Below are 25304 nucleotides of genomic sequence, written 5' to 3' on the forward strand. Positions count from 1 at the left end.
TGAGGGCAGGTGACCCGTGGGAGTGATGACCAGATCCAAACCGTGGCTAAAGCCAGAATGGAGAGGAGGAGAGAGCGGAGAAGGATTTAGAAGGTAAAATTAAGTTGGTAGACTGCTGATTTAACTTTCCAATTACTTCTTACTCCAAAGATAAAAACAACACTCTTTACAGTGACCTTAAAGCCTTAACGCCATCGGTCTCCAGTTCCCCTCTGACCCCTCCCCACCCCCGCCCCCGCCCCAGCCTTGTGAATGTCCTGCTCATCCTGAACCTTCTGAGCATGCTCCCACTTCTGCCCTTGCTCCTCCTCTGCCGGGGAAGCTCCTCCCCAAGATTTCCATGGTGCCTGCCCTCCCCTGCTTCCAGTCTCTGCTCCCACACCACCTATAGGGGAGGCCTTCCCTGCTTTCTTTCTCCCCATAGCCCTTGCCAGCCTCTGACACAACATCTATTTCGCTTGTTTTATTTATTACCTGTCTCCCCACACTGCCGGTTTGTTAGAAGCAAGAGTCTACCCCAGGCACTTGCTCTTAACCAGTGTTCTTCAGGGTTGCAGGCGGCCACTGCACAGACACCCTGCGCTCACAGACAAGGGCCCACCCACGTGGACACCCGCGCTGCCCCCAGCCCGGTGCCGGTGCCGCGATGCGCGCAACCACTCCCCCCAGATCTCGGGCGCTGACAGCCTCCAGCTGGAGCCAGCGCTTCCTGCAGCCTGCCCCCCGGCTGGCGGGCGCCTGCTCCTGGCAGAAGGACCCGCATGTAATTAGAAACCCCAGAAGCTCCCTAATTGCCAGTTCTCCCAAACTGGGAGGCCGGCGCTATTTCTGAGCCGCCCTTGTTGCCAGCTGCTGGAGGTCCCTAGAGGGGAAGAGGCTGAGAGCAGAGCCAGGCTGGCGTGGAGGCGGCCCTGGAGACGGCTGCCGAGGTCAGAGGGGACTGCGCGGAGAAGGGCGGGCGAGTGGTCAGAGGACAAACGTGGCCGAGAGGGCTGTCTGCCCTCAGGCACCAGCCGGGTGCTCAGTGCAGCCTGTGGCCTCCTCCCACCTTCCTCCGCCCTCCTGCTCCCACTCACGCCCAGAATAGTGACAGCAAAGCAGCCAGGGCCATTCATTCTTTATTCGCGTGGCATAAAAATCATTACAAAAACTTTACAAAAGAGCCTTAGGGAACTATCCCCCTCCTCTCCCACTGCAGCCCCTGAGACACCTGGGTAGAGGAGGGAGCGGAGGGAAGGAGAGTCCTGGCAATGTGGGTATGTCCAAGGAGCGGTGGGGGGACTGAGGTGACAGAACATCAGGGTGGGCGGAGGAGGGCTGAGGGCCTTAGGGAGGTTAAGGCCCAAGCAGGGACTGGAAGGCTCAACTCCCACCCACACAGTGGGACAAGGCTCCACCCCCAGGGTCTGTCAGTTCTCTCCCCAGCCAAGGCATCCATCCATTCCCTCCTGTCCCCAACCCCCTCTGGTAAACAAATGTGGAAGTGCCACCGCCAACTTAGGGAATAACCTCCCTCCCTTCCTGACAAAAGTGGATCTCTCTAGCTGCCCCTCTGCCCAAGCCCCAAACAAGGACAGCCTCCTAGCCGCTTTGGAAGAAATGATGTGGGATCCAGGCCCGTGATTCCCTGACGCCCGCCCACATCCTGACCCCACCCACCCCAAACTCCCTGAGAGAGGAGAGGAGCGGGGAGAAAACAGCTCCTCTCCGCTCCCAGACCGCCCACCCAGACCCCTGCCCTAATCCACGAAGCTGTTTGGAAAGAGTCTCAGGAGTTGAGAAGTTGGTCCAGGCAGGGACTCAGGATGCTGGCAGCTGGCCTCTCACTTGGGGCTATTAAGCTGGGGGTAATCCTCCTCTGAGGGGGGTGCAAGTTTCAAGTCAGGGCCGAAGGGCTTGTCTCCACGGGGGAAGGCTTTCTGGTTCAGGAAGGAGTCCCTGTCATCCGGGGAATCCTGCTGTTCCTTGCGCTCCCACTGCGCGCTGGGGTTGGGGTTCCTCACGCTGCCCACGAAGAGGGGCATGCTTGTTGTGTCCTCGAGGATGAAGAAGACAAAGGGGCGGTTCACGATGAAGGAGGAGAGAGACATGCGGGACATGGCAGTGCCCGTTGCCGCGGCCGCCTCCACGCCAGCCTCGCTGAGCTCCAGAGTGGACTGATGCTGCACGCTGGACACCACCAGCCTCTCGTCAGAGATCCCGCGTAGGTCTGGGGCCTGGAACAGTTCCTGCAGGCCTGCCCAGGGCAGGGGATTGCTGCTCAGAGCTGCCTGCTGCCCCCCAGGCCGCCTGGGCACCCGGGAGGGTGTCTGGCATCCTGGCCAGGGAACACCTCCAACCCACAGGTCCCCGGTTAACTCTTATTTAACCTCCAAGTATCAGCTTAAAAGTCCCTTCCTCCAGGAAGCCCTCCCTGATCCCCTGCCCCCAAATCCCGAGAACTGGAGAGAAGCCCCTCCCTCTTTTCACTCATACTGAATTGTAAGTACCTGATTCCTTATCTGTCCACTCCATCTGACGGAGCTCTTGGTACACGGTGGGCTCCCAGTGCCTAGTACAGTGCCCCTTGCAGGACAGCCAGAAGGGCTCACATGCCACCCAGGCTCTCTAGCGGGGATTCTCTGCAATGCTCAGTCTTGGATGGAGCAGGTCCTCATTCCCTGGGCCACCCCAGCCCACCCCAGGACAGATGGTCCAGGGGCTCATAGGAAATGCTCTTGCCTCCCGAAGCCCCAGAAAAGGCTGGGACCCAAAGCTAGGGTGCCCCACTGCCAGCTTGGGGTGGGGGTGGGGGTTCCTTCTCACCCACTCTGGCTGTCTCATGCCCTAGCCTGACCTAGCGGGGGCTGTCCCATGCCCTAGCCTGACCTAGCGGGGGCTGTCCCATGCCCTAGCCTGTCCTGGGGGAGCTGTCCCATGCCCAGCCTCCTTACCCAGCTGGCTGAGGGTGGCCACCAGGTCCAGCTGGTATTTCAGATGCAGCTTAGGCAGCTGGACCTTGGTGGGTTTCTCTCGCAGTAAGGGCTGGTGCAGGATGTCCCAGCTCAGGTTGGCCAGCACCTGGGACACGTTCCACTCAAAGTGGGTCGGCATAATGACCACAAAGCTCATGTTGTTCTTAAAGGGGAAATGAGCCACCTACGGAAAAGGAAAGGCGACAACGTGAGGACCAGTAAGCGCCCAGACCCGATGGGGTCTGGGCCAGCACATGCTGCTGAGACAGATGGACCAGGGGTTCCAGGCTATTCTTCTCAGGTTGTGTTCGGCCTCCCTGAGCCTCCATTTCCTCACTTGTGAAGTGGAATAATACTACCTGCCCACATTGCAGGGTGATGTGTGACACACACAGAGAGGAGAGAGAGAGAGCCTTTTAAAGCTTCTAGCAGAGGGGCACTTGGGTGGCTCGGTCAGTTAGGCGTCTGACTTGGGCTCAGGTCATGATCTCACGGTTTCTGAGTTCAAGCCCCGCATCGGGCTCTCTGCTGTCCGCGCAGAGCCCACTTCGGATCCCTGTCCTCCTCTGTCTCTGCCCCTCCCCTGCTAGCACTCTCTTTCTCAAACATAAATAAACATGTAAAGCTTCTAACAGAGTATCAGCACATAGGCAGTGCTCAATAAATGGTGACTTTCTGTCTCTTCACCTGCTACCAGTGACTTGGGTTGAGCAAGGCCCCCGTGTCGGCCTCTCAGTTTCTCCATGTGTACAATGGCCTGCGTTGTTCATGTCCAAACCACCCTGGGTTCTGTAGAGGAGCCACTGCAATGGGTGGTTCCCTCCCCACCCCCCAACCTTCAACAGTGACTGCCCGGGTGTGTATAATACTGTGGTTTGAGGTAAGATTTCACGTCAGTGGGGTTTCTGCAGCTACACAAGTGTGGAAAGCACTGGGCTCGATGGCCTCTGGCAGCTGTGACCCCCTCAGGCTCCAGGCAGAGCAGCCAGGGAGCAGGAGCCCTGGCGGGGGGGGGGGGGGGGGGGGGGGCGGGGGCAGCCCCACCTCTGGCTGCCCAGGGCCTACCTGCAGAGTGCATGAGGAAGAGGAGGCCCGAGGGCCAGGAACAGAGGCAGAGGGTAAAGGAGGAGGGGCAGGACACAGCCTAGAGAGCAGGAACAGCACGAAGGGCACAGGTGGGGAGGTGAACAAGACGGTCTACTTGTCAGGGTGGAAGGCAGAAGCGGGACGCTGCTCCAAGGGTCTGCCTCAACCACAGACCCACAGCCCCTCTCAGGAGGGCTAACAGAAGCAGCTGAGGTCTGTGCCAGGCCGTCTTGTGAAACTAACCAACACTGCCGTCTCTGCCACAGCTCACGGGCCCTGGGATCCATGCTCAAGCCAAGAGGACCACATTTGGGCCAGAAGCAAGGGAGGCCTCATCTGAGACAGCTTGGCATTGCACTCCGTGCGATCAGAATGTTCCAGCAGGATACTGACAAATCCATCCCAAGCAGGCCCTCCTTTCTCTAAGGAGCACTGTGACAGCCAGGTCACATCGCCCAGGCTTGGGGATGCTGAGGCTGAGTGGCTCTACAGCTGTTGAGTGGCCCCTGTGCTGCCCAACAACCCATGGGCCTTTGTAATAAACCCTTATCACCAAAGATCACCTGGGTTTCGACCCAAGGCCCTTCCTCAAAGAACGCTCCCTGACCACTGTATCTAAAATATCTTTCCCAGCCACCGATCAATCACTTTTTTTTTTTTCCTTCGCAGCACTCACCACTCTCTGAAACTATGTTTGTTCGTGTACTCTGTGTCTTCCCTCCCGAGAGAGCGGGGACCAGATCCCCCTTGTGCTCCCGGAGCCTAGAACAGGATCTGGCATGCAGCACATGCCCCCACATACTTTTGCCAAATTAATGAACTTCGAAGAGACTGGAACCTCAGTCCCCACTGGGTCGGGGCACAGTGAGACCTGCCAGAGCCACCTGTCTCAGCGACAGAACTGCAAGGAAGATGGGCCACAGCCCCCTCTACCCCTGAGCCTGCTCCACAGCCCCGCCCCCTCCTTTCCCCCCCCCCCCCCCCCCCCCCCCCCCCCCCGCCTCCCAGCAGTCAGGCCCAGCCTGGGTGGGTGATCAAAGGTGACCTGTATCTCAGGCTGCTCCAGCAGGAACCAGCGCAGGGGATACGTGCGGGCTTGCATCATGTCCACTGGCACCGTGAACTCCTCATTCAGGTGGAAACTGTCTCTCTGGGTGAGGCTCGGGTCGAACTTGCTCCTCCAGAAACCTATATCCAGCAGAGGGCAGGGGCCACGTAGACTGGGACACCACCAGCCTCTTCCCTATTCCACCCAGAACCCGTTCAAGGGACAAAAGGTAGAGTCAAAACCCCAAGGGACACTGTGCCAGTGCATACCCAGCTGATCTAAGGTGTCTTCCCTGTAGCATTTTGGAAATCTGGACTTGCATTCTTCCCATGCCCTGCCATGCTCCCAGGAGCGTCCCACCTGCCCCCCACCCCCACCCGCCCATCCTTTCAGACTCAGTTTCCTGCTAGGGCACTCTCTTCACAACAGCCCTATCCAGTTCCTGGCCCCCTCTTTGGCAAACCATCACCTGTTTCCCACCCTCCCCCAAGCCACAACACAGAGATCTCCCTGCCTCCTGGCCCAGCCCTGAGGAGAAAAACCCTGAGGACAAAGGTTTCGAAGCCCAGCTCAGCCTACAGGGCAGGGGTACCAGCTGAGGGGTGGGGGACCCGAGGAGAGGACAAACGCACCCTGGAAGTGGATGGCATTGAGGAGAAGCAACACTGTGTCATCTGGCAGCTCTGAAAGGAAATCCTCTATCTTCCCCTCTGTGGCCTCCTTCACCCATTGGTTGATGTTCACCAGATCATCTCTCTTCCTTCCTGTCAGGCTCACGGGCTTTGCGCCAAAGAGCTGTTCTGATTGTTCCAGGAAGTCTTCTTTGATGGGAAATCCTACACAGGAGGGGCCACAAGCTGTTCCTAACCCTAACCTAGGCCAAGCCCATCTCCATCAACCCCGTCCACCCCAGGGCACTACCTAGGGAGCTCCAAACCACCAGCACCTACCTTTCTGCAGGTACATTCTAGCAGCCAGTCGGAATGCCCCAGGGCCCAGGTCCTGGCAAAGGTGGCTCAGCAGGTGGGGGAGACAGGGCCCTGAGTCTGCGTGCAGCACCTGTAGTAACTTCTGCAGCGTTTGGTTCTGAGCACCTGGAGAGGACCACATCGGCTGTGGCCCGGGGCCGGGGTTCTTTCCCGCCCTGCTGCCCACTCTAGCCCCTGTTAAACCCCCATGATGAGCACGCCCACAGCATCACATTCTCCTCCCATATCCACTGAACTGGTCTGAATGACAGTACTCCCTAAGTTTTACTTTCATCTCTGCTGCTGGCGGTCTGGGTGACCTCACCTCGTCCAAGTTGTTTTCCCTCTCTGAACCTCGGTTTCCCACCATGAGAGCATCCAGTCCAGTGAAGACATCGTAGCTCTCAAACCCTTGCATAAAAATCACCAGAAGCATATCCTTAGGCCCAATCCCTGGGAATCTGATTCACAGAGACTGGAGGTGTGCCAAGGAATCTGCATTTTTACCAAACATCCAAGTGACCCTGATGGAAGAAGCACCCACTAGTAAACTCTGGAGTATGGAGTTCCTACTGGCCTCCCAGCTCTGCTGGTCTGGAGAGGTCACAGTACCTAGTGCCAGGTGAGACAATGCCAGGGCCACACTCAGAGGCGACAGGATGAGGTTGGGGCTGGTGGCCCTTTGGGCCACCAGGGAGAACAGATCTGTGGTGAAGGCCATCATGGCCTGGGCCAACTTGCGGGTCTCCTCCTGGGTTGGGGCTCCCTTGCAGTCTCTTGGGGCCTTCTTCAGGGCAATATGGCCACTGGGCTCCTACAGGGACAGATCAGAGGGTCAGTAGGGTCAAGGGGTCAGCTCTGTGTGGAAAGATCCCTTTCATAGGCCCTGTGCCTGGGAACAGCAGGGCTTCCTCCCAGTCCTGACATGAGAGGGAGAGTCACGTGGGCAATAGCCTTCTGGGGACCCCGTCCTTTCCTTTCGTCCCTCCCTCCCACCCTCTCCCTTTAGGTCTCAGCCTCATGACCACGCCCCCGGGTCCCTCGCCCCTGCTGATTGGCCCTCCTCCCTCGGACCCCGCCCACTCTTCCTCCAGCCCCACCTGGTTGTACCTGGTTGCCCAACTTGAGGAGGATAAGCGGGGGCAGCTTCTCCTGGGCCGGCCCGCTCATTAGCTGAAGAAGGGAGGAAGCGAATGGAGCGGGACCCTTCCCACACGTCCCCCACCCTGCAAGAGCCACAGGTGAGGCCCCTCAAGGCCTTCCTCCCCGTCTCGCCCCTCACTCCCCAGTACCTGCTGGTCCAAGGGCTCCATGGCACTCGCCGCGGAGAACTGTCGAGAAAGGGATGAGGAGAGGAGAGGAAACGCCCTCAGAGCCAAAGCCACCCTCGACTCAGCCCCCTCCTCTTCCCGCCCAGACCCCCCCCCCCCCCCCCCCGCCCACCACACACACACCCGACCCGCGGCGTGGCCCCACCTGCCTCCCTGCCCCACCCTGACCGAGGCCCAGGCTCACCACCAGGCAGGGGCCTTGCAGGCAGGACAAGCCGAGCAGCAGGAGCCCCCGGAGCAGCAGCGCCATGTTCCTGTGCGGGACAGGGAGCCTGCGTCCCCAGCTCGCCCACGCTCCCGCGCGGGATCCCACCCACACGTTGCCTGGCCTGGCAACTCCTGAGCCTCTACGGCTGAGGGTCAACCCAGCAAGCGCCTGCACACCCACCCAAAAACACACTCGCCCTGGCTCCCATCTCTCAGGGGTGGGGAGCTCCCCCTAATTGCTTTTAACCCTTTCTTACTTTCCGGTTTTTCCCATTTCGTGCACTGAAAGTGTTCAGGTTTATAGGGCAAATATCAAAACAAGAGCAGTCCTCATTCTTCAAGGCCCCATGTTGTGAGTCAGCTGTGGTTTAGAATCCACATCCTGCCTCTTCTCAGAGGACCTGAGATAGATCTCCCATACCCCTCTGGGCTTTGCCTTTTCTTGTCAAATGGTAGCAGAAGTCCCTACCTCCTCCCACTGTTTATTGTGAGGACCAAAATAAGACCGTCTTTGTGAGCCCTGATTACAATGCCTGGCACTCAGTCACATGGCTGTTGTCAGCCTAGCCCAGGGCCCCTCTTCTGGGAAGCCTGCCCCGAAGCCTCCTCCATACTGGGGCCCCTTTCCCAGAGCTCCTATCCAACCTGCTGTTCAGTGGCCCACCTTTTCTGGCTCGTCTGGTCTTGACCACCAACGTGGACAGGCCCGTGAGGCCCTGAGGTCTCAGCAGCGTTGGTGAGATGGGCTGGAGAGCCACGTTGTTGACCCAGCAACAGAGCCCAATGAATGGCTCCCAGCAGAGCCACCTTTGGACTTACGGGAAGCACAGGCCTCGCCCCCCACTCTGTCCAGGTCGGCTCCGGGAAGCCAGGCTGGCGGGTGGGGATGGGCAGGTCTAGATCTGTCCCAGAGCGGGTCCCACACACTCCAACCCTACCCCATCTCAGGACCAGTCCTTCTGTCACCCCTGGCCCCACCCCCCATCACGCACAAGGACCCTTGGCCAGGGCTCTGATCTCCAACCTGGGCTTTTGAAACTTCCTGGCAAGAAAAGACCTCTAGTTTTTGAAGTCCCGGGGAGACTCCTGCCAGAACCCCCACCTTGGGTCTTCATCACCCAGGAGGCTGGGAAATAAGAAACCTGAATAAATTCACCCCAGACCCCCTCAGCCAGGTAGGCAGCTCTTACCTCCTCTCCTGCCCAAAGAGCAGGCCGAGCCACCCCTCCCCTCGTACCTCTGCAGGCTCCTCGCTGCTGCACACACTGTCCCTCTGGCCCCACTTGGGTGCTCCCCACACTCTGCCCAGGCTCCAGCCAGCCCAGCTGAGCCCTCCCCTCCCACCAGGAGGACCTTTGCTCTCAGCCAACCCCGGTTCAAATTGCTTTCTCTTCTGGTAAATATTGACCTGCACATCCGGTTAAACATTGATATTGGGGCCGGAAGCCCCATTCCCACCAGGGCATCTAACCCTGAGATAGCTACCTGGAGCCCTCATGGATTTGAGTCCCACCTGAGTCTGAAGAAAGGAGGTTCAGGAAACGGTTGAGGAGACTGTCCTCATCTGTAGGGCAGATCCAGGAAGGGCCTCCCCCCAACCCCATGGGGTGGGGGTTCATCCCCATTTTAGTGGGGCTCTGAGAGTCTATGCGACATGCCCAAGGACACAGCTGGGCTCAGAGCCACCTCCAGCTTCTCACTTCCAATGTCCTTTTCTCTCCCCCGTCCTAAGGGTAAGGAAGGGGAAGCTATGGGAGCCTATGTGGGGAACCCAAGATAAGATGCCCATCCCCAATCCCTACAAGCCCAGGATCCTGATTGGCTGCTTTCAGTCTGGGTTTGGAAGGGGTGGAGAGAAGAGAGAGGGCCATGGCCTCTGCCAGCATCCTCCCTCAGCAGGATCAAAGCCTCCTTACCTTCCCCCAAGCTGAGGGTTCAGGAAACTGACCTGGGGCTGCATGAACCAGAAGCCCTGTACCCCGTGGTGCCCAAGAGCAATGATCAGGCTGTCTCCCACCTTCCTCCCGCCCTACTTCTCACTCTCCTCACTGCCCTGGAAGCTGCTGGGTCTCAATTTTTTCCCACCCTGATAACCATCATCAAGAAAAGCCTCACTCAGTTCCATGGCTCTTCCAAAAGATTTATTGGTCATATTTACATCTATTGCAAATAGTGAAGAGGCAGTAAGGGCCCAGGCTTAGACCTCATCTCTCCTCCAGAATGTGAGGGTCCGGGGATGCCTGGGTCTTCCTGTCCCCTGGGAGAGACCTGAGATGCAGAGATCATTCCTGCCCCTTCTCTCAGGGTGTTGGACCACTCCCCAAGGGTTCTGGGCCCAGGGGCTGCCTCTTCAGTTCAAGGCACAAACACTGTGGTTAGGAATGGGCAGGCAAGGCATGGGGTCACTCCTGGCAGGCACCAGCTGGACCAGTCCATCTTCCCTCCCCTGGTCCTGCCCTCTTTCTTCCCCTACTGGTCCCATACTGGGCAGGGCCTGGCTGGGTGGACACTTAAACCCCACCCCAAGGCCCCTAACTCCTGGAACAGGACCAGCCCTCCTTAGAGGCTGGAGTCCAAGCACCATCAGTGTCCTGGACTGGAGCGGCTTCCCTGCCCTTGTGAGATAGGGGCACAGAGGGCTCACAAGGGGAGGTGGGATTGGGGGCGTCCTTGGCTGGACACTGGCTGGACAGGGCCAGTCTCGCTTCTCCTTCTCAGAGCTTCCCTGTCCCCATGTGGACCCAGGGGGCAGAGCTGGGGAGAAGAGAGGGCAGCGATGCTTTCCTGTGTTCCCTCTCTTGCTTCCTGCTGACTCGGGGCAACATCTCCCCAAGCCACAAATGAGATCCCTTCTGGCAGCACTGGTGGCTCTGGCGGTTCAGGAACCTGGACCCCTGCCTCACTGTGGCTGGCAGGCCATGTGGGCACAGAGTGTGGGGCCTGAGGCCTGCCCAGAGGGAGCTGCTGGGGAGACAAGGGTAAGGGATGGACTCGCGGGGGATGTCTGCCCACCCTCGTTGGCCAGCCCCACCTTGGCCTAGGCCAGGAGGCGGATGACCCCATTGTCCGAGCCCAGCAAGAGGTGGCGTTTAGTGGGCAGCAAGGCCAGGCTGGTGAGCGTGCCTCGGAAGTTCTCAGAGCTGAGCTTCGTGGTGGCCTGGGAGGGCGGCTCAAGCAGGGAGCAGACGCCGATCTTGTTGGCCACGGTGCCGGTGACCACCTCGCTGCCGTACAGGTCGAAGGTGTGGATGGGGTCAGATGCTGATTTGTAGTGGTGCGTGGGCTTCTGTTCCAGCTCCTTCCACACAGTCAAGGAGTGGTCAGAGGAGGAGCTGACCAGGACACTGCCCTCCACCGCCTGCTCAGGGAGAAGAGAGCCTCAGCAGGGCCTGGGCCCTCCCATGTGCCCACCGAGCTCCAAGGTCTTCTGTTTACTCACACTGTATCTCCCAGGAAGACAGGGGATCCCGGACAGGGGACCAGCTGCCCCCCCCCCCGCCCAGCCACATTACATTAACACTAGTTAATATGTTAAAGTGTCTTTAACCTAGTCATCACTATCATTTGAGCACTTACTGTATCTAGGCATTTTGTTAGGCATGCCATATTACCACATTTAATTTTCATAACAACTCTATGACGTAAATGCTGTTGTTCCCATTTTATAGAGAAAAAACATGAGGCTAAGAAAAGTTAAGTAATCCTACCAAGGTCACAGAGCCAGTAAGTGGCATTGCCAGGTAATACCCAGGCTGACCCCAAAGCCTTCCTTGGAAGGTCAGAACTTAGAGGTGCCTGAAGCCCTGGGGCCCCGGACAGAGTTGGGGGCAGCCTGCCCTTAGTATTGGCAGTGCATGTCCCCTGGCTCCAGTCAGGATAGGGAGGGAGTGCCAGTTGCCTGGAAAAATCCTCCCACATACAGTCCTGTTCCTCCTCCTGGTCCCTCCCTGGGCAGTTCCCCAAGGTCTGTGACTGAGAATGGGCGGGGGTAGGGGCAGGATCCCCATGCCCGGGTGTCCCTACCCCCACCAGGGCAGCCCAGCACGGGCCATGGACTCTGCTCAGTGGTCGGGGGCAGTAAACACCCTCCCAGCTGAGCTTTATTTAACCTGAACTGGGTCACGGACAGGACCCGACCCCTGATCCTCCAAGCAAGACAAATATGGACAAGGGTTACTCATTAGAACATCCCCAGGGAACAGCAGGGTCAGCTCGCCCCCTGGTTCCCGCCCCCGTGGCCTGCCTGCCGCCAGGGCCCCCTGCAGAAGAGCTGGCTCCTAACCCTCTCCGCCCATCAGCCATGGGGCATGTACGAGGGAGCCGGTCCTGGGTGGGCTCTAAGAGGGCCTGGAGCAGGGGCTGGGCTGGGCAGTGAGGAGGGAAAGGGGACCACGTCAGTCACCTTGATCTGCAGGATGTCCCCCTCATGGGCTGGCCAGCCACGCAAAACCAGGCCTGTACGGGTGTCCAGGAGCACCATGAAGCCGGAGGAGAAGCCAGCCACGACGCTACGGCCACTGGGGCTGACGGCCAAGGAGCGGACAAGCCCCGGGTTCAGCCCGCCACCCAGGCGGAACTCATGCTGCAGACAGAGGGAGATGAGCTAAAGCACTGCCACCCACTCCAACCCATTTCTCCCTGAGGTCCTGTTCACCCCAAGCCCACACGGCTGAAAGGCCTGAGCCTCTATGCCCCATCGAGGGGAGGGCACCCCTTCATCCCAGATCAGAGTCCCACCCCCCAGCGTTTGCTGCTGTGGGTGATTTGTCTCCAAAGAGAAACTACACCCTGCTTCTCTCTTCAGGGTCTTTCCTCCCTGCTGGGCATCCAAGCCAGGGCTCAGGGAACCGAACGCCCCTGACCTGCAGGCCGGGCTTCCTGCAGTCCACAAAGCGCAGGGTCGAGTCAGAGCTGGCCATGGTGATGCTGGTATGGGGGGCAGGCATGACAGCCACAGCAGTCAGGGGCACCCGGCTGTCCCATGGCTCTATTACGCGAAGGGTCTTCCCTGGGAAGGAAAGGCACAGTGGATCTAGGGTCCCAGTAGCAGATGGAAGAACCCCAACCCTTCCTATCTCCCTGACATACCCTGTAACTGCCTCTCATCTCCCAGGGGACCTAAGAACATACTAAAGATGATTTTTGACCCCCCCCACCTTCCTGCATCCATGGCCAGGCCAGGCTCCTGTCCCCAAACTCTTCACACAGCACCCCCTGACCAAATGCTACCTCTCCTCGGTCTACCTCGATGCTACTCCATCCCCTCCCCCTTTAAAAACCTTATTAACCTTATTTCTCCCTAACACGATGCCAAAAAATCATCAAGCAACTCTCTGCCAAACTTGTATGACATGTTATGTGTTAAGCCAAACCCCTATGTGCATTATCTTCTAAACCAGTTCTGATTCCCATTTTACAGATGGGGAGCACTAACGCTTCCAGCATCAAAGTGACTTGAGCAAGGTAACTCCGCAAATAAGTTGGCAGAACCAATTCAAACTTAAGGCTAATGGATTCCAACTCAGGTCTAACTGCTCCTCTGTGCAGCCTCGCTGGGTTGTCCCACACCGTATACCAAGACACCCCAACCGCCCAACCCTGGGTCCCCGCACCCAGAGGCCTGGCCTGGCAGGGCACAGCATGGCAGCAACAGAACAGGCCTCACCTGGGCCCGCTCACCTGTGAAGGGGTCCCAGACGTGCACAGCCCCGTCACAGCTCACCACATACTGCGGGGCCTCAAGCTGGCCCACAAAGAAGACGCTCTTGCGGTGCTGGGCGTAGACGAGGCGTGGGGCCGTCTCGCTGGTGCCATCCCCAGAGTTGTAGAGTGGCCAGAGGCGCACCGTGCGGTCCTTGCTGCCACTCAGGAAGAAGTCCTCGCTGCTCAGGGGCGCCACGCACTTGACAGCCCCCGAGTGGCCCGGGAAGCTCTGCAGGCGGATCTGATGGAAGTGGAAGTGGGCATCCTGCTGGCTCACGCCGATCTCGTACTGCCAGTACGCCAGCCAGTTCCCGCTTAGCCCGTGGGCGCTCCGAGGCAGCTCCCGCTTCAGCGCGTTGTCCTCCTCGCTGCTGGGGCCCCCACTGCCAGCGCCAGGGATGGGGCCCAGCAAGCCGGGGCTCTCAGGCTGAGAGTCATCGGGAATCTGGATGCGGTTCCCGACCAGCACGCTCCCAAAGGTCCCCGAGTGGCCGTCGTCCCGGGAGCAGCCCCCACTCTGGGGGTCCCACTCAGGGCCGGCGCTGGGCACCGTGGGCTCCACGCCGGCAGGGCTGCGACTGCTCGGACTGATGGTCTCCAAATACAGCCCCGCCAGCTCCCCAACCAGCTCGTGGTTGGGGATGATTTTCCGGATGATGTCACCTGGATGGGAGTGGGAGAGGTCCTCAGATTAGGGAAGATGGAAGGCCGCTGCCACCACCCATCCAAGGCTTGGGAACCACAGAAAACAGGGCAGGTCCTGGCTGTGCAACTCTGGGCAAGTAACTCTTCATCTCCGAGCCTATTTTCTTCCACAGAGAAAGGTAGATCCATTCACACGAACATCTTCTATGTGTGCCGGGCGTTACGCAGGGCATCAGAAATAGAATGGTAAAAGCCAGGGGGTGCTTTCCCTCCCAGGGCTTAGATTTCAGTAGAGGGACTATGACATATCTGACCACAGGGCTGTCCATCCTATTTAAGATGATGACACACATAATTGCTCGGCAGTGCCAGGCCCCTACGGGAGGCTACAGAAATGGTGGGCAGCTAATTCCTCTCAGCTCCGGGAGATGTCAGTACGTCAGCCTGGTGGCCCTGCCGTCCCCAGGGATACTCTAGGCCAGCTCCTGTGCCTCCTTGCTGGCTAATGCTCAGTCCCTGTTTATACAGCACCTTGGAACTCTGAGGTCCAAGGCCAAATCCCTTTGCTCTGACCCAGAACACTGAATGCTCATTACTGATTCTGGGGGCAAGGGGAGCATGGGCCCCCCCCCCCCCCCCCCCAGAGAAGAGACATAGCCCCAGAGGCTTTGCGAGGGAACGTGATGGGGCAGTACCCAACAGGCAGGAGAAGGGCACGTAGATTGTGTACGCCATCTCCAAGGTGAACACCTTCTGCAGCTCGTCCAGCAGGGTAGGGTCCACCAGCCGCTGCTGCCCATCGGAGAAGGCCACCTCTGGCAGCTGGCCCTCACTGCGGCCCACGGGATCCAGCTTCAGCTCCTGTGGGCAGGGAGGCCCAGGGAGTCAGCCGAGTTCACGGCCCCTGCCCAGCCCAACCCAGCCAGGTAAGGGGGGTAGGTCTGCCTACCTGGTGCCGAAGCTCATGCAGCTGAGAGAAGACTTGAAAGAAGGTGGCCACAGGTTCACTCAGGTGCTGCTGGACCATCTCCTGTCCAATGCGCAGGCATATGAGGGCAATGAGGCTGATGGTTTTCACGCACAGGACAGTCCGGGCCTGGGCCCCACTCGGGAACCTGGAAAGAGAGTTCATGAGCTCCAGCACCCCCCACCTCTCCACAACTCTGCGGGACTTGCCCAGAATCTATGAAAAGCTTTAAGTGAAAAGAACTACAAGACAAATTTGATCCAAACCAGACGAGAGGAACCGGAGGCACAGAAAGAAGATGTGGCTTGCCCAGGGTCACACAGCTGGATCAGAACCAGGAATCCTGATAACCAAGACTCCTGACACCCAGTCCGGTCTCGCACCCAAGCTTCCCAGCCCCTCCTGGGTAGCTCCCTCAGCTGAGCTACTCCACGGCACAGGGGTGGGGCAGGAGCCTACCCAGTGACGAGGGAAGTGAGGAAGCTGAGCACGGGCAGCAAGACCTCGTGGCTGATTCGGGGCAGGATGTCCATGAGGGTGGTGTCCGAGAGGTACACGATGATCTTCTGGGTCAGAGTCACCGCTGCCAGCAGCCCCGCCTCCTTACGGCTGTTCAGTCGACTGGGGCCTGAGGTGCCACCTGGGGCCACCTAGGGCCATAGAGAAGGTGAGGGCCAGGCTGTCCACGGACCCCCTGGGGCCCCCAGGGATCCCAGGTCCGCCCTCAAGCTCCTTGACCTCCCCTGGGACTGCCAATCAGTAACTGACCAGGTAGCTGATGTAGGGCAGGTACTGGTAGGTGAGGACAGGCTCCCCATACAGATGAGCAATGTGGAGGAGGCAGCTGAGCACGGGCCCCGACACTATATCACCCAGCACCGGTCTCTTCTGATAGATGTTGCCAGCACTCAGCGGGGGACTCTCACCACTGCTCACGGTGAACTGTTGCCGAGTGGGCCCTGCCGAGGAAGAACCAGCAGCCTTGAGTAGCTAACAGCAGGCAGGAGGCAGGGCGGCCTTCCAGGAACTGTGGTAGCCACTCCTCGTCACCCTAGCCTGGGGGCCACCCCATGCCCTACCCAAGGAAGGAAGTAGCTTACAGACGGGGACCCAGGACCTGCCTGGGAGGTGGAAGTAGGAAGGATCCCCTGCAGGGGGCTGAAGATAGACAGAGGGGCTGGGACGAAGCCCCATCTCCAGCACCAACCACAGGCCTTACCAACGTAACAAGATGTCAGCAGGCGGAGCAGGTTCCGGGCCACGTAGCGAGAGGCCACTGTGGGACCAAGCTTGGCAGATAGCCAGCGGACCATCTTGCAGGCTGTATCTGCAGGGCAGGAATGGGCCCTGAGCTCATCAGATAATGGTGACTTGCCACGCCTCCCACCCCACCCCAGGGCACCTCTCCTGGCCAGCCCGGCTGCAGACCTGCCGAGGGGCCCAGTCAAAGCCGGGTGCCCCACACCACCACCCTCTATTTAGCAGTGGCAGAGGTGGCCTGTGGCTTTGGGACTGCCCCCACGTGGCCCTGGCTTTGGGGCTACTCCAGGCTCCTTTCCTTCAGCACACCTTGCAGGAAGGTTATCCTTTCAGCGAATCTTCCTAAGCTGCTAAATGAGGCCTGGCCAGGCCCTGGCTCCCTCACCCTATGGCCTGTGCTCCTTCTTTTTCCTTCCACTCTCTCTGTCTAAACTTCCTAGGTTTGCACTGATTCTTTTTTTTTCTTCAAACTTTTATTTAAATTCTAGTTAGTTAAAATACAGTACGATAAGGGCGCCTGGGTGGCTCAGTTGGTTAAGCGACCGACTTCGGCTCAGGTCATGATCTCGCAGTCTGTGAGTTCGAGCCCCGCGTCGGGCTCTGTGCTGACTGCTCAGAGCCTGGAGCCTGCTTCAGATTCTATGTCTCCCTCTCTCTCTACCCCTCCTCTGCTCATGCTCTGTGTCTGTCTCTCAATAATAAATAAACATTAAAAAAATTTTTTTAAAAATACAGTACAATATTGGGTTCAGGAGCAGAATTCAGTCCCTGATTCTTCAATGGAACCAGGACAACCTTAGAGCCTCACACATGCTGTTCCCACTGCCTGGTATGCTCTTCCCACTGTAAACCCTACCATTTTGCTTGCTATCTCCTATTCATTGGATCTCAACCAGCCCTACTTTCATGGGACCCTGAAAACTTGATCTAATCCCCATTTATATTCCCTCATAGCAGCCAGTCCTGTTCTTTACAGCACTAACATGACATTTACATGACACTGTCTACAGTGTGGCATCTCCTCGGCTACAGGTGAGCTCCAGGAGGGCAGGCCCACATCTGTGCTGTGTGTGAATCTGCTGCACCCACTGCTTAGCAAAGACTAGGTACTCAGAAATGTTGAATGAAAACCAGAGTAAAGAAAAGCTAATACCTATTCTTCTGAAACTATTCCAAAAAATAAAAGAGGAAGGACAACTTCCAAATTCATTCTGTGAGGCAGCGTTATCCAGATAAAGACACAAAGAGAACAACAGGCCATTATCTCTGTTGCACATAGATGCAAATATCCTCAACGAAATGCTAACCAACTGAATCCAACAATACATTAAGAAAATCATTCACCGTGATCAAGTGGGATTTACTCCTTGGGATGCAAGGGTGGTTCAATAGTCACAAATCAATCATCATGATACATCACATCAATAAAAGAAAGGATAAAAGCCATATGATCATTCCAACCGATGCATAAAAAGCACCTGACAAAGTACAATGTGCATTCATAAAACCCTCAACAAAGTAGGTCCAGAGGAAACATACCTCAACATAATAAAGGCCATATATGAAAAACCCACAGCAAATGTCATCCTCAATGGGGAAGTACTAGGAGCTTTTCCCCTAAGGTCAGAAACAAGACAAATATTTCCACTCTCACCACTGGAAGTCTTAGCCACAGCAATTAGACAACAAAAAGAAATAAAAATCATCCAAACTGGTAAAGGAAGTAAAACTTCCATTATTTGCTGATGACATGATACTATTTATAGAAAACCCTAAAGACCCCACCAAAAAAACTACTAGAACAGACACATGAATTCAGTGAAGTCACAGGATACAAAATCAATGTGCAGAAATCTGTTGCATTTCTATACACTAAGAATTAAACAGCAAAAAGAGAAATTAAGAAAACAATCCCGTTTACAATTGCACCCAAAACAGTAAAATACCTAGGAATAAAATGAAACTAAGAGGTGAAAGACCTGTACCCTGAAAACTATAAAACATGGAAGAAAGAAATGGAAGATGACACAAAGGAAAGGAAGGTTCTTCCATGGATTGGAAGAATGGATAGTGTTGAAATGTCTATACTAGCCAAAACAATCTACAAATTTAATGCAACCCCTATCAAAATACCAAGAGCATTCTTCACAGAATTAGAACAATCCTAAAACTGGTATGGAATCACAAAAGACCCTGAATAGCCAAAGCAATCCTGAAAAAGAAAAAGTGGAGGTATCACAATTCCATACTTCAAGTTATATTAATTACAAAGCTGTAGTAATCAAAACAGTATGGCACTGGCACAAAAATAAACACATCAATGGAACAGAACAGAAAACCCAGAAAAAAGCCCACAATTATATGGTCAATTAATCTTTGACAAAAGAAAGAATATACAACCGGAAAAAGTCTCTTCAGCAAATGGTATTGGAAAAACTGGACAGCTACATGCAAAAGAATCATACTGGACCACTTTCTTATACCATACACAAAAAGAAACTCAAAATGGATTAAAGTCCTAAACATGAGACCTGAAACCATAAAAATCCTAGAAGAGAGCACAGGCAGTATTTTTCTGACATCGGCCATAGCAACGTCTTTCTAGCTATGTCTCCTGAGGCAAGGGAAACAAAGGCAAAAATAAACTTTTGGGACTACGTCAAAATAAAAAGGTTCTGCATAGCTAAGGAAATGATCAACAAAACTAAAAGGCACCCTTCTGAATGGGAGAAGATATTTGCAAATGACATATCCGATAAAGGCTTAGTATCCAAAATATATTAAGAACTGATACAACTCAACAGCCAAAAAACAAATAATCCAACTTAAAAAAAAGGCAGAAGACATGAACAGACATTTCTCCAAAGAAGACATCCAGATGGCCAACAGACACATGAAAAGATGCTCAACATCACTCATCATCAGGGAAATGCAAATCAAAACTACAATGAGATACCACCTCACACCTGTCAGAATGGCTAAAATCAACAACACAAAAAACAGTTAAGTGTTGGCGAAGATGTGGAGAAATGTGCAGTGCTGGAGGGAATGCAAACTGGTGCAACCACTGCGGAAGGTGCTTGGGAGGTACTTCAAAAAGTTAAAAATAAAACCACCCTATGATCCAGTAATTGGAATACTGGTAGTTACTCCCAAAATATGTAAACACTATTTCCAAGGGACACACACACCCCTATATTTACTGCAGCATTATTTACAAGAGCCAAACTATGTGCAGCCCAAGTGTCCATCGACAGACGAATGGATAAAGAAGATGTGGTACACATGTATAATGGAATATTACTCAGCCATAAAAACGAATGGTATCTCGCCATTTGCAACAACACGGACGGCGCTAGAGAGTATTATGCTACGCAAAACAAGTCAGAGACAGACAAATTCCACACGATTTCACTCATGTGTGGAATTTAAGAAACAAAACAAACAAGCAAGGACAAAGGGAGAGAGAAAAAGAGTGAGAGGAAGAAACCAAGAAACAGACTCTTACCTATAGAGAACTGATGATTACCAGAGGGGAGGTGGATGGGGAAATGAGTGAAATAGGTGATGGGGATTAAAGTGCACTTGCTGTGAGGAGCACTGAGCAATGTATAGAATTGTTGAATCACTACATTGTACCCCTGAAACTAATAGAACACTGTATGTTAACTATATCGGAATCAAAAGACAAAACAGAACCCTGAGGCACCTGGCTGGCGCAGTGAGAACATGCGACTTGATCTCAGGGTCATGAGTTTAAGTCCCACGTTTGGGTGTAGACATTATGCAAATAAATAAATAATACGATAAGATAAAAAGACAAAACAAACCAGAGGACTGTTTTACAACACCTCGAGGCCTGAGAACTCACCAAGAAGGATCTTCTGTTCTTTGCCCTCTGACTGCTCAGTTAGTGGTTCCTCCTCTTCCTCCCCATCTGTGTCGCCACCACGGGCCACGACAGTATCCATGGACAGCACCGTGTCAGACAGAGTGAGCTCAGACGCCCTGGTGATGTCGTCTTGCTCCCCCTCTCCCTCCTCCTCCTCCAACACCACACAGCCTTCCTCCTCCTCCTCTTCCTCCTCTGAGCCTTCGCTTTGCTTCAAGTCCTGGCTGCTGTCACCTGACCTGAGGCTGCTCTTGTCCACAGGAGCACCCCCCTCATCTGCAGCCCGTTCCTCGCCCAGGGAGGTCTCACTGGTGCTGCTCTTGTCGCTCAGCCGGCCTAGGCTCACAGCCTCAGCTTCCTGGGGCTGTGGGGACTCGGCCACATAGAGCCCAGCTTGGAAGTCTTCGGTCTCAGGGAGGTAGGCCTGGTCATGGAAGCTGACACCAGACGTGTAGTCCGGGAGCCCCAGGCCCGAGGAAGCAGCAGGCTCACCATCCATCTGAATTTCCTCCCCAAAAGCACAGGGGCTGGGCCTAGCCCCTGGGAGCTCACTCTCCTCATCCTCAGTGGCCCCCACCAGGCCCTTGCTTTCCTCCTGGGAGGCCTCCACACCAGCCAGCACCTGGAGGACGTGGGGCAGCAGGTGGATGAGAAAGGCCTGCAGGCCCAGCCGCACCATCAGCTGGGCCACAAAGCAGTCAGTGTACAAGTAGAAGCGGCCGTGTAACCGGCAGGGGCTCTCATAGGCACCAATGAGAGGCTTCAGTAGGTACTTATTGGCATTTTTGGGGCCCAGGGCCTTAGCGACAGGTTCAAATAGGTACCAGGCTGTGTACACAGCCGTGTGCTCCTCAGACATGAGTGACAGCACGAAGGGCAGCAGGATCTCCAGGCCCTCCGGGGTGATGTCACTCAGCACTGCACCCAGTTGCTGCCACAGAGCAAACACCAGCTCCCGCCCCTGGGCCTCGTCCTCCACGCGTCTCGCCTGATACAGGAGGATGAACTTGTGCAGCGCCGGGAAGTACGGAGGGAAGGGAACCACGGAGCTGAAGGGGCTGAGGAGCTGGGCCGGACAGGGTGGAGGCAATCCCCGGGAGATGGGCCTGTACTCAAAGAGTGGGGCCAGCTTGCCCCTCCCTGCTGCCACAGGGCCTTCGGGTCCACTGAGCTGCAGGAGCATGTCCAGCACGGGCTGCAGAGACACGGGGATCTCCTTGGGGTGGCGTGTGCAGAGGCCCCGGACGGCCTCGAAGCGTACCCACAAAGGCGCGTCAGGCTGCAGTGTCCGGACCCTGGTGGCAAACACCATCTCAGCCAACAGGACACCCAGCGCCTGCATGTCCCGATGGAAGAGGTCCTGCAGCTGCACGGGTGGCTGAACCTGGGCATGCTCAGGCACCTCCAATTGGCCCCCTAGGCCTTTGGTCAGGAAGTTGCCTAGTTTCTCCAGCCCTTCCAGAGCCTGTACAGGATTGAAACCCTCGGGAAGAAGAATCTTCCCCTCCTCACCTTCCCCAGGGTCGGCCCCAGCAGCTTTGTTCCTGCGGCCTGCTCGAGAGGCCGAGGCCACTGAGAAAGACAAAAGGCCTGGGGAGGCTTGACTGGAGGAAGATGCGGAAGAGCCCAGCTGGTCACCTGCTTTCCCTGCGAGGGAGATAGAATCCAGAGCTTCTGTGGCCTGTTCCAAGTCATCTTCCCCTGCCACGGGCCTCTCCCTTGCCCAGCCAGCCTCACAGGGAGTGGCCTCCAAAACCAGCCTGCCCACCCCATTTGTAAGCTGTCCTGGTAAGTCCTCCCGGCCTATGCTCTCCTGGATGGTCTGGAACAACACTCTGGGGATGAGTGGAGGCTCAGGGGCCAGGGCAGGAGCCCCAGCCAGGCGTTGGGGGTGTGGCTGATCGAAGAGCTGCACTACGCCATAGCTGGTCAGGTGTGTGTGGGCATCCACCAGGTGCAGGCACACATTCTTCTCTTTCACAGCCTCCTTGCCCTGGAGTTTGTAGCCAAATGTGAGGTCAATCCAGTGGTGTAGGTCCTGGGACACCTCTCGGCTCTCCAACAGTGCCCGGTGTGCAGACACGAACTCCTGACTGGAGCCACACCAGGCTGGCACATCTAGGTCAGGCATGTCAGGGTGGATGGAACAGAAGATAGAGGGATCGGTGTAGAACTCAGGAATGCACTCGTCGGGTGTCCAGCTCTGCATACGTTCCATGCTGGCGGGATACTCATGGGGCTCCCACTGCGCCCGCACATGTCCACAGAGCACCGACCGGGGTGTCCTCCGAGCCTTGTACACATAATATGTGATGTCGGAAAGCACGTCCGAGATGTGGTGAGGAACGTGAGGTGGCTCCCCGCCGCCCGCACCACCTGCTACAAATGCCTGCCGCGTCATCTCGTATGTGAAGTCCAGCTGCTTATCCCCCTTGTTGAGGCGGAACTTGGACTTGCGCAGGTCTCGAAAGCGCCCGTGGGGTGTGGTGAAGTCCACCACCCAGGGCAGCACTGGGTGGTAGTTGGGATCCCCCTGCCGCCGACCTGCCAGCCTATTTAGCTGCATGAGGTAGTGAAAGTTGCTGATGCGGCCATGGACCCAATCCAACACAAGGCCTCTAAGTTCCTCCCGGCAGGTGGGACACCCAGCCCCCCCACCTCCCTCCTCTCCAAGTTCAGTGCCTGGCCCAGCCCTTGATACAGGGGTCTCCTCATTCTCTTCCTCCCTGGGCCTCTCGTAAGCACTCAGGTCCAGCCGGAGCTCGCTGCAAAGCTTCTCATCCACAGCGATGTGGTGCAAAGTTAGGGCCCCGCAGGCCAGTCCCTGGCGGTGACAGGCATCCATAGCCCTCAGCACACGGAAGAGAATGAAGAGCACCTTGGCTTGGCTGTTGGTCAGCTTGGCTGGGCTGAAGGTGACCACATCGTGCAGGGAAAACTGCACATAAGGGTGCACCACGTACAGCATCTCTGGCGACTCCAGCAGGGCCTCAGCTCGCAAAAGACTGGGACAGGCCAAGCTGCCCCGAGGGGGACAGGGACCATCTCTTGTATATGATGGGCACTGGGTAAATTCACCCACTGACAGGAAGGAACAACCATAGACCCTCTGCAGAGCCTGTCGTACTAAGTCCAGGGCAGGGACAGCTGAAGGGGCAGGGCTATGACTATACGGCTGCCCATAAGTATGATAAGCATGGCGCCACAGGTTGCGATAATTCTGGGCAGCCACATCCTGCATGAAGCGAGTGAGGGTCTCAGGGCTGCTGGACCCTTCCTCGAAAGGCAAGCCGCCACGGAGCGGGTAGCACAGCCTCCGCTTCCGCAGCCCGTGCACCTCCACGCGCGTCCAGCCGGGGGGCAGCTTCTGCACGGAGCGTTGCAGAAGAGTCCTCACTTCCGCCTCGCTCAGGCCCTCTGCCCGGGGGCAGGGTCCCAGGGGCAGCCGGCGCTCGCGGAGGCTGGCCAGCCAGCGCGCGGGCACTAAGGCCACCACGTGGGTGCCCCCCGGGGCCGCAGCCAGCTGCCGGGCATCGATGTTCAGGTCCCTCTCCACGCTCTGGAGCAGCTCCTCCATGTCGGGGCTTGGGGGCGGGGACCAGCCTTCGGCCCCGTTGGTAAGAGCCACTTCCCGCCCCCTGCTCCCCGGGGCCATCCCCTCCTGGCCGCCTGGGGGCAGCGCGGGGCTGAGCCCGGCCACGGCCCTTCCCGCGACGGCTTCCGGGGTGCCAGGCCGGGCGGGTAGGGACGGGCGAGGGACCCGGGCTGAGGCAGAGGCGGGGGCGGAGGGGCCGGGGACAGAGGAGGGGAGGGCGGGGACGCTCTTACCCCACTGCAGGGTCCTGCGCTCCGGGCACAGCCGGGCAGGGGCTGCGGGGCGCCCGAGCCTGGCTCTGCCGTGACCGGTCAGCTGACTCGGCTCACGTGATCGCCCCGGCACGGAAACAACCGCACGTGGCTCAAATGGGCCGGTCGGACCGCGCCTCCCGCCGGCGCCACCGCCTGGCAGGCCTCGGTGCCCTCCCTCCCAGTGCAGTTGCGGCTTCGCTTTCTCGGGGTGCAGGAGAGGGGGATGCTGAACAGCCCATGAGATTTCCCTCCCTGCTTCCTCCTGCACGCACCAGGACGTGGATTTAGGAAGGATTTTGCCGGAGATCCTAGCCTTTAGCTGGCTGATACCACCGCCCCTCTGGTTTTACAGATAAGAAACCGATGGCAGAGCCGGGCTTTTGACATTAAGTCCCTTCAGCGCCTCCATGCTGCCTACCAAGAGAAGGAGCTTTTAATTTTCCAACACATTTAATCAGTAGCATTTCATTTGGCTTTTACAACACCCCTAAAAGACAGAAGACAGTTAATACTCTTTATATTTCACAAGTCATAACCAAGAGCCGCCAAAGAGACTTGCCCAAGTGGCAGAGTGGCAACTTAGAAGCTGGTGCACACACTTGCTGTCCTACAGTCCTCCCCCCTCCCCAGCCCTCTCAGGGCTCTTTCTTTCTCTCTTTCAAATTCTGAGCCATCTGAGAGGGAGAAAAGTGGCCCAGGCCCAGAGGCCTGTAGTTCTTGGGAGGAAATGTTCCCCCAAGACTTCCCGTTGAAGATCTGCCTCTGAGGTGCCAGAGCTTGCCTGCTGTGGTCAGAGCCTTGCAGTTGCTACCTTGGCTAGGGGAACGGTGCAGCATAGGACAGGGAGCAGAAACCAGACAGCTGGTGCCAAAACTATCCGGGGGTCTCGGTTCTGACCCATTTGAGGACATTGTAGCAAAACCACTGGCTCTGTTTTTTTGAGTCTCACTCCTAGGAGATTTTGCCTCAAGTAGGAGTTTGGTGTAGAGGGAGGAATCCATAAAGGCACTCAAGAAAAACTACTGTCCCGGGGCGCCTGGGTGGCTCAGGCGGTTAAGCATCCATCTCCATTTCGGCTTGGGTCATGATCTCATGGTTCATGGGTTTGAGCCCCACATCGGGCTCTGTGCTGCACTGAGTCTGCTTGGGATTCTCTCTCTCCCTCTCTCTGCCTCTCCCTTGCTCATGCTCTCTCTCTCTTTCAAAAGTAAATAAATAAAACTTAAAAACAGTTTTTTAATTAAAAAAAAGAAAAGAAAAACTACAGTACTAATCAGAGAGGAAACAAATGGTTCAGCTATGATCTGATTCCATCTGCATCCTCTCGAAGACACAGTGGGAGCCCCGGATGTGCTTGTTCACATGGCCTTGGGCAGTTATAACTTACAACCATC

General features: G+C 56.6%; 2 protein-coding genes across 8 annotated transcripts in view; one reads left to right on the top strand and one right to left on the bottom strand.

The window, feature by feature from the left end:
- Nucleotides 1-4898, top strand: part of SMYD4 (SET and MYND domain containing 4) — a 71523-nt gene extending 66625 nt beyond the window's left edge. The window contains exon 11 of the mRNA XM_047832371.1: nucleotides 4710-4898. Within this exon, the coding sequence (XP_047688327.1) occupies nucleotides 4710-4806 (97 nt within the window). The 3' untranslated portion in view covers nucleotides 4807-4898. The remainder of the gene's footprint in view (nucleotides 1-4709) is intronic.
- On the bottom strand, nucleotides 1463-24032 carry WDR81 (WD repeat domain 81). 7 transcript variants are annotated; one of them, XM_047832364.1, is made up of 12 exons: nucleotides 20041-24032; nucleotides 16129-16236; nucleotides 15789-15868; nucleotides 7852-7923; nucleotides 7349-7387; nucleotides 7167-7229; nucleotides 6669-6870; nucleotides 6039-6182; nucleotides 5721-5924; nucleotides 5086-5228; nucleotides 2934-3138; nucleotides 1463-2236 (listed from the first exon to the last, which is right to left on the bottom strand). In XM_047832364.1, the coding sequence occupies exons 1-12, from the start codon at nucleotides 23714-23716 to the stop codon at nucleotides 1824-1826; spliced, it is 5349 nt and encodes a 1782-aa protein (XP_047688320.1). In that variant the 5' UTR covers nucleotides 23717-24032; the 3' UTR covers nucleotides 1463-1823. The 7 variants fall into 7 exon arrangements, with proteins under 7 accessions (XP_047688320.1, XP_047688324.1, XP_047688325.1 ...); XM_047832366.1 differs by having other exon boundaries at nucleotides 2065-2228; nucleotides 20041-24031; XM_047832368.1 differs by lacking the exons at nucleotides 15789-15868; nucleotides 16129-16236; nucleotides 20041-24032 and adding an exon at nucleotides 7572-7641 and having other exon boundaries at nucleotides 7852-7929.
- Nucleotides 24033-25304: the final 1272 nt, after the last annotated feature.

The sequence above is a fragment of the Prionailurus viverrinus genome, chromosome E1 (assembly GCF_022837055.1).
Source record: "Prionailurus viverrinus isolate Anna chromosome E1, UM_Priviv_1.0, whole genome shotgun sequence".
Lineage (NCBI taxonomy): Eukaryota > Metazoa > Chordata > Mammalia > Carnivora > Felidae > Prionailurus > Prionailurus viverrinus.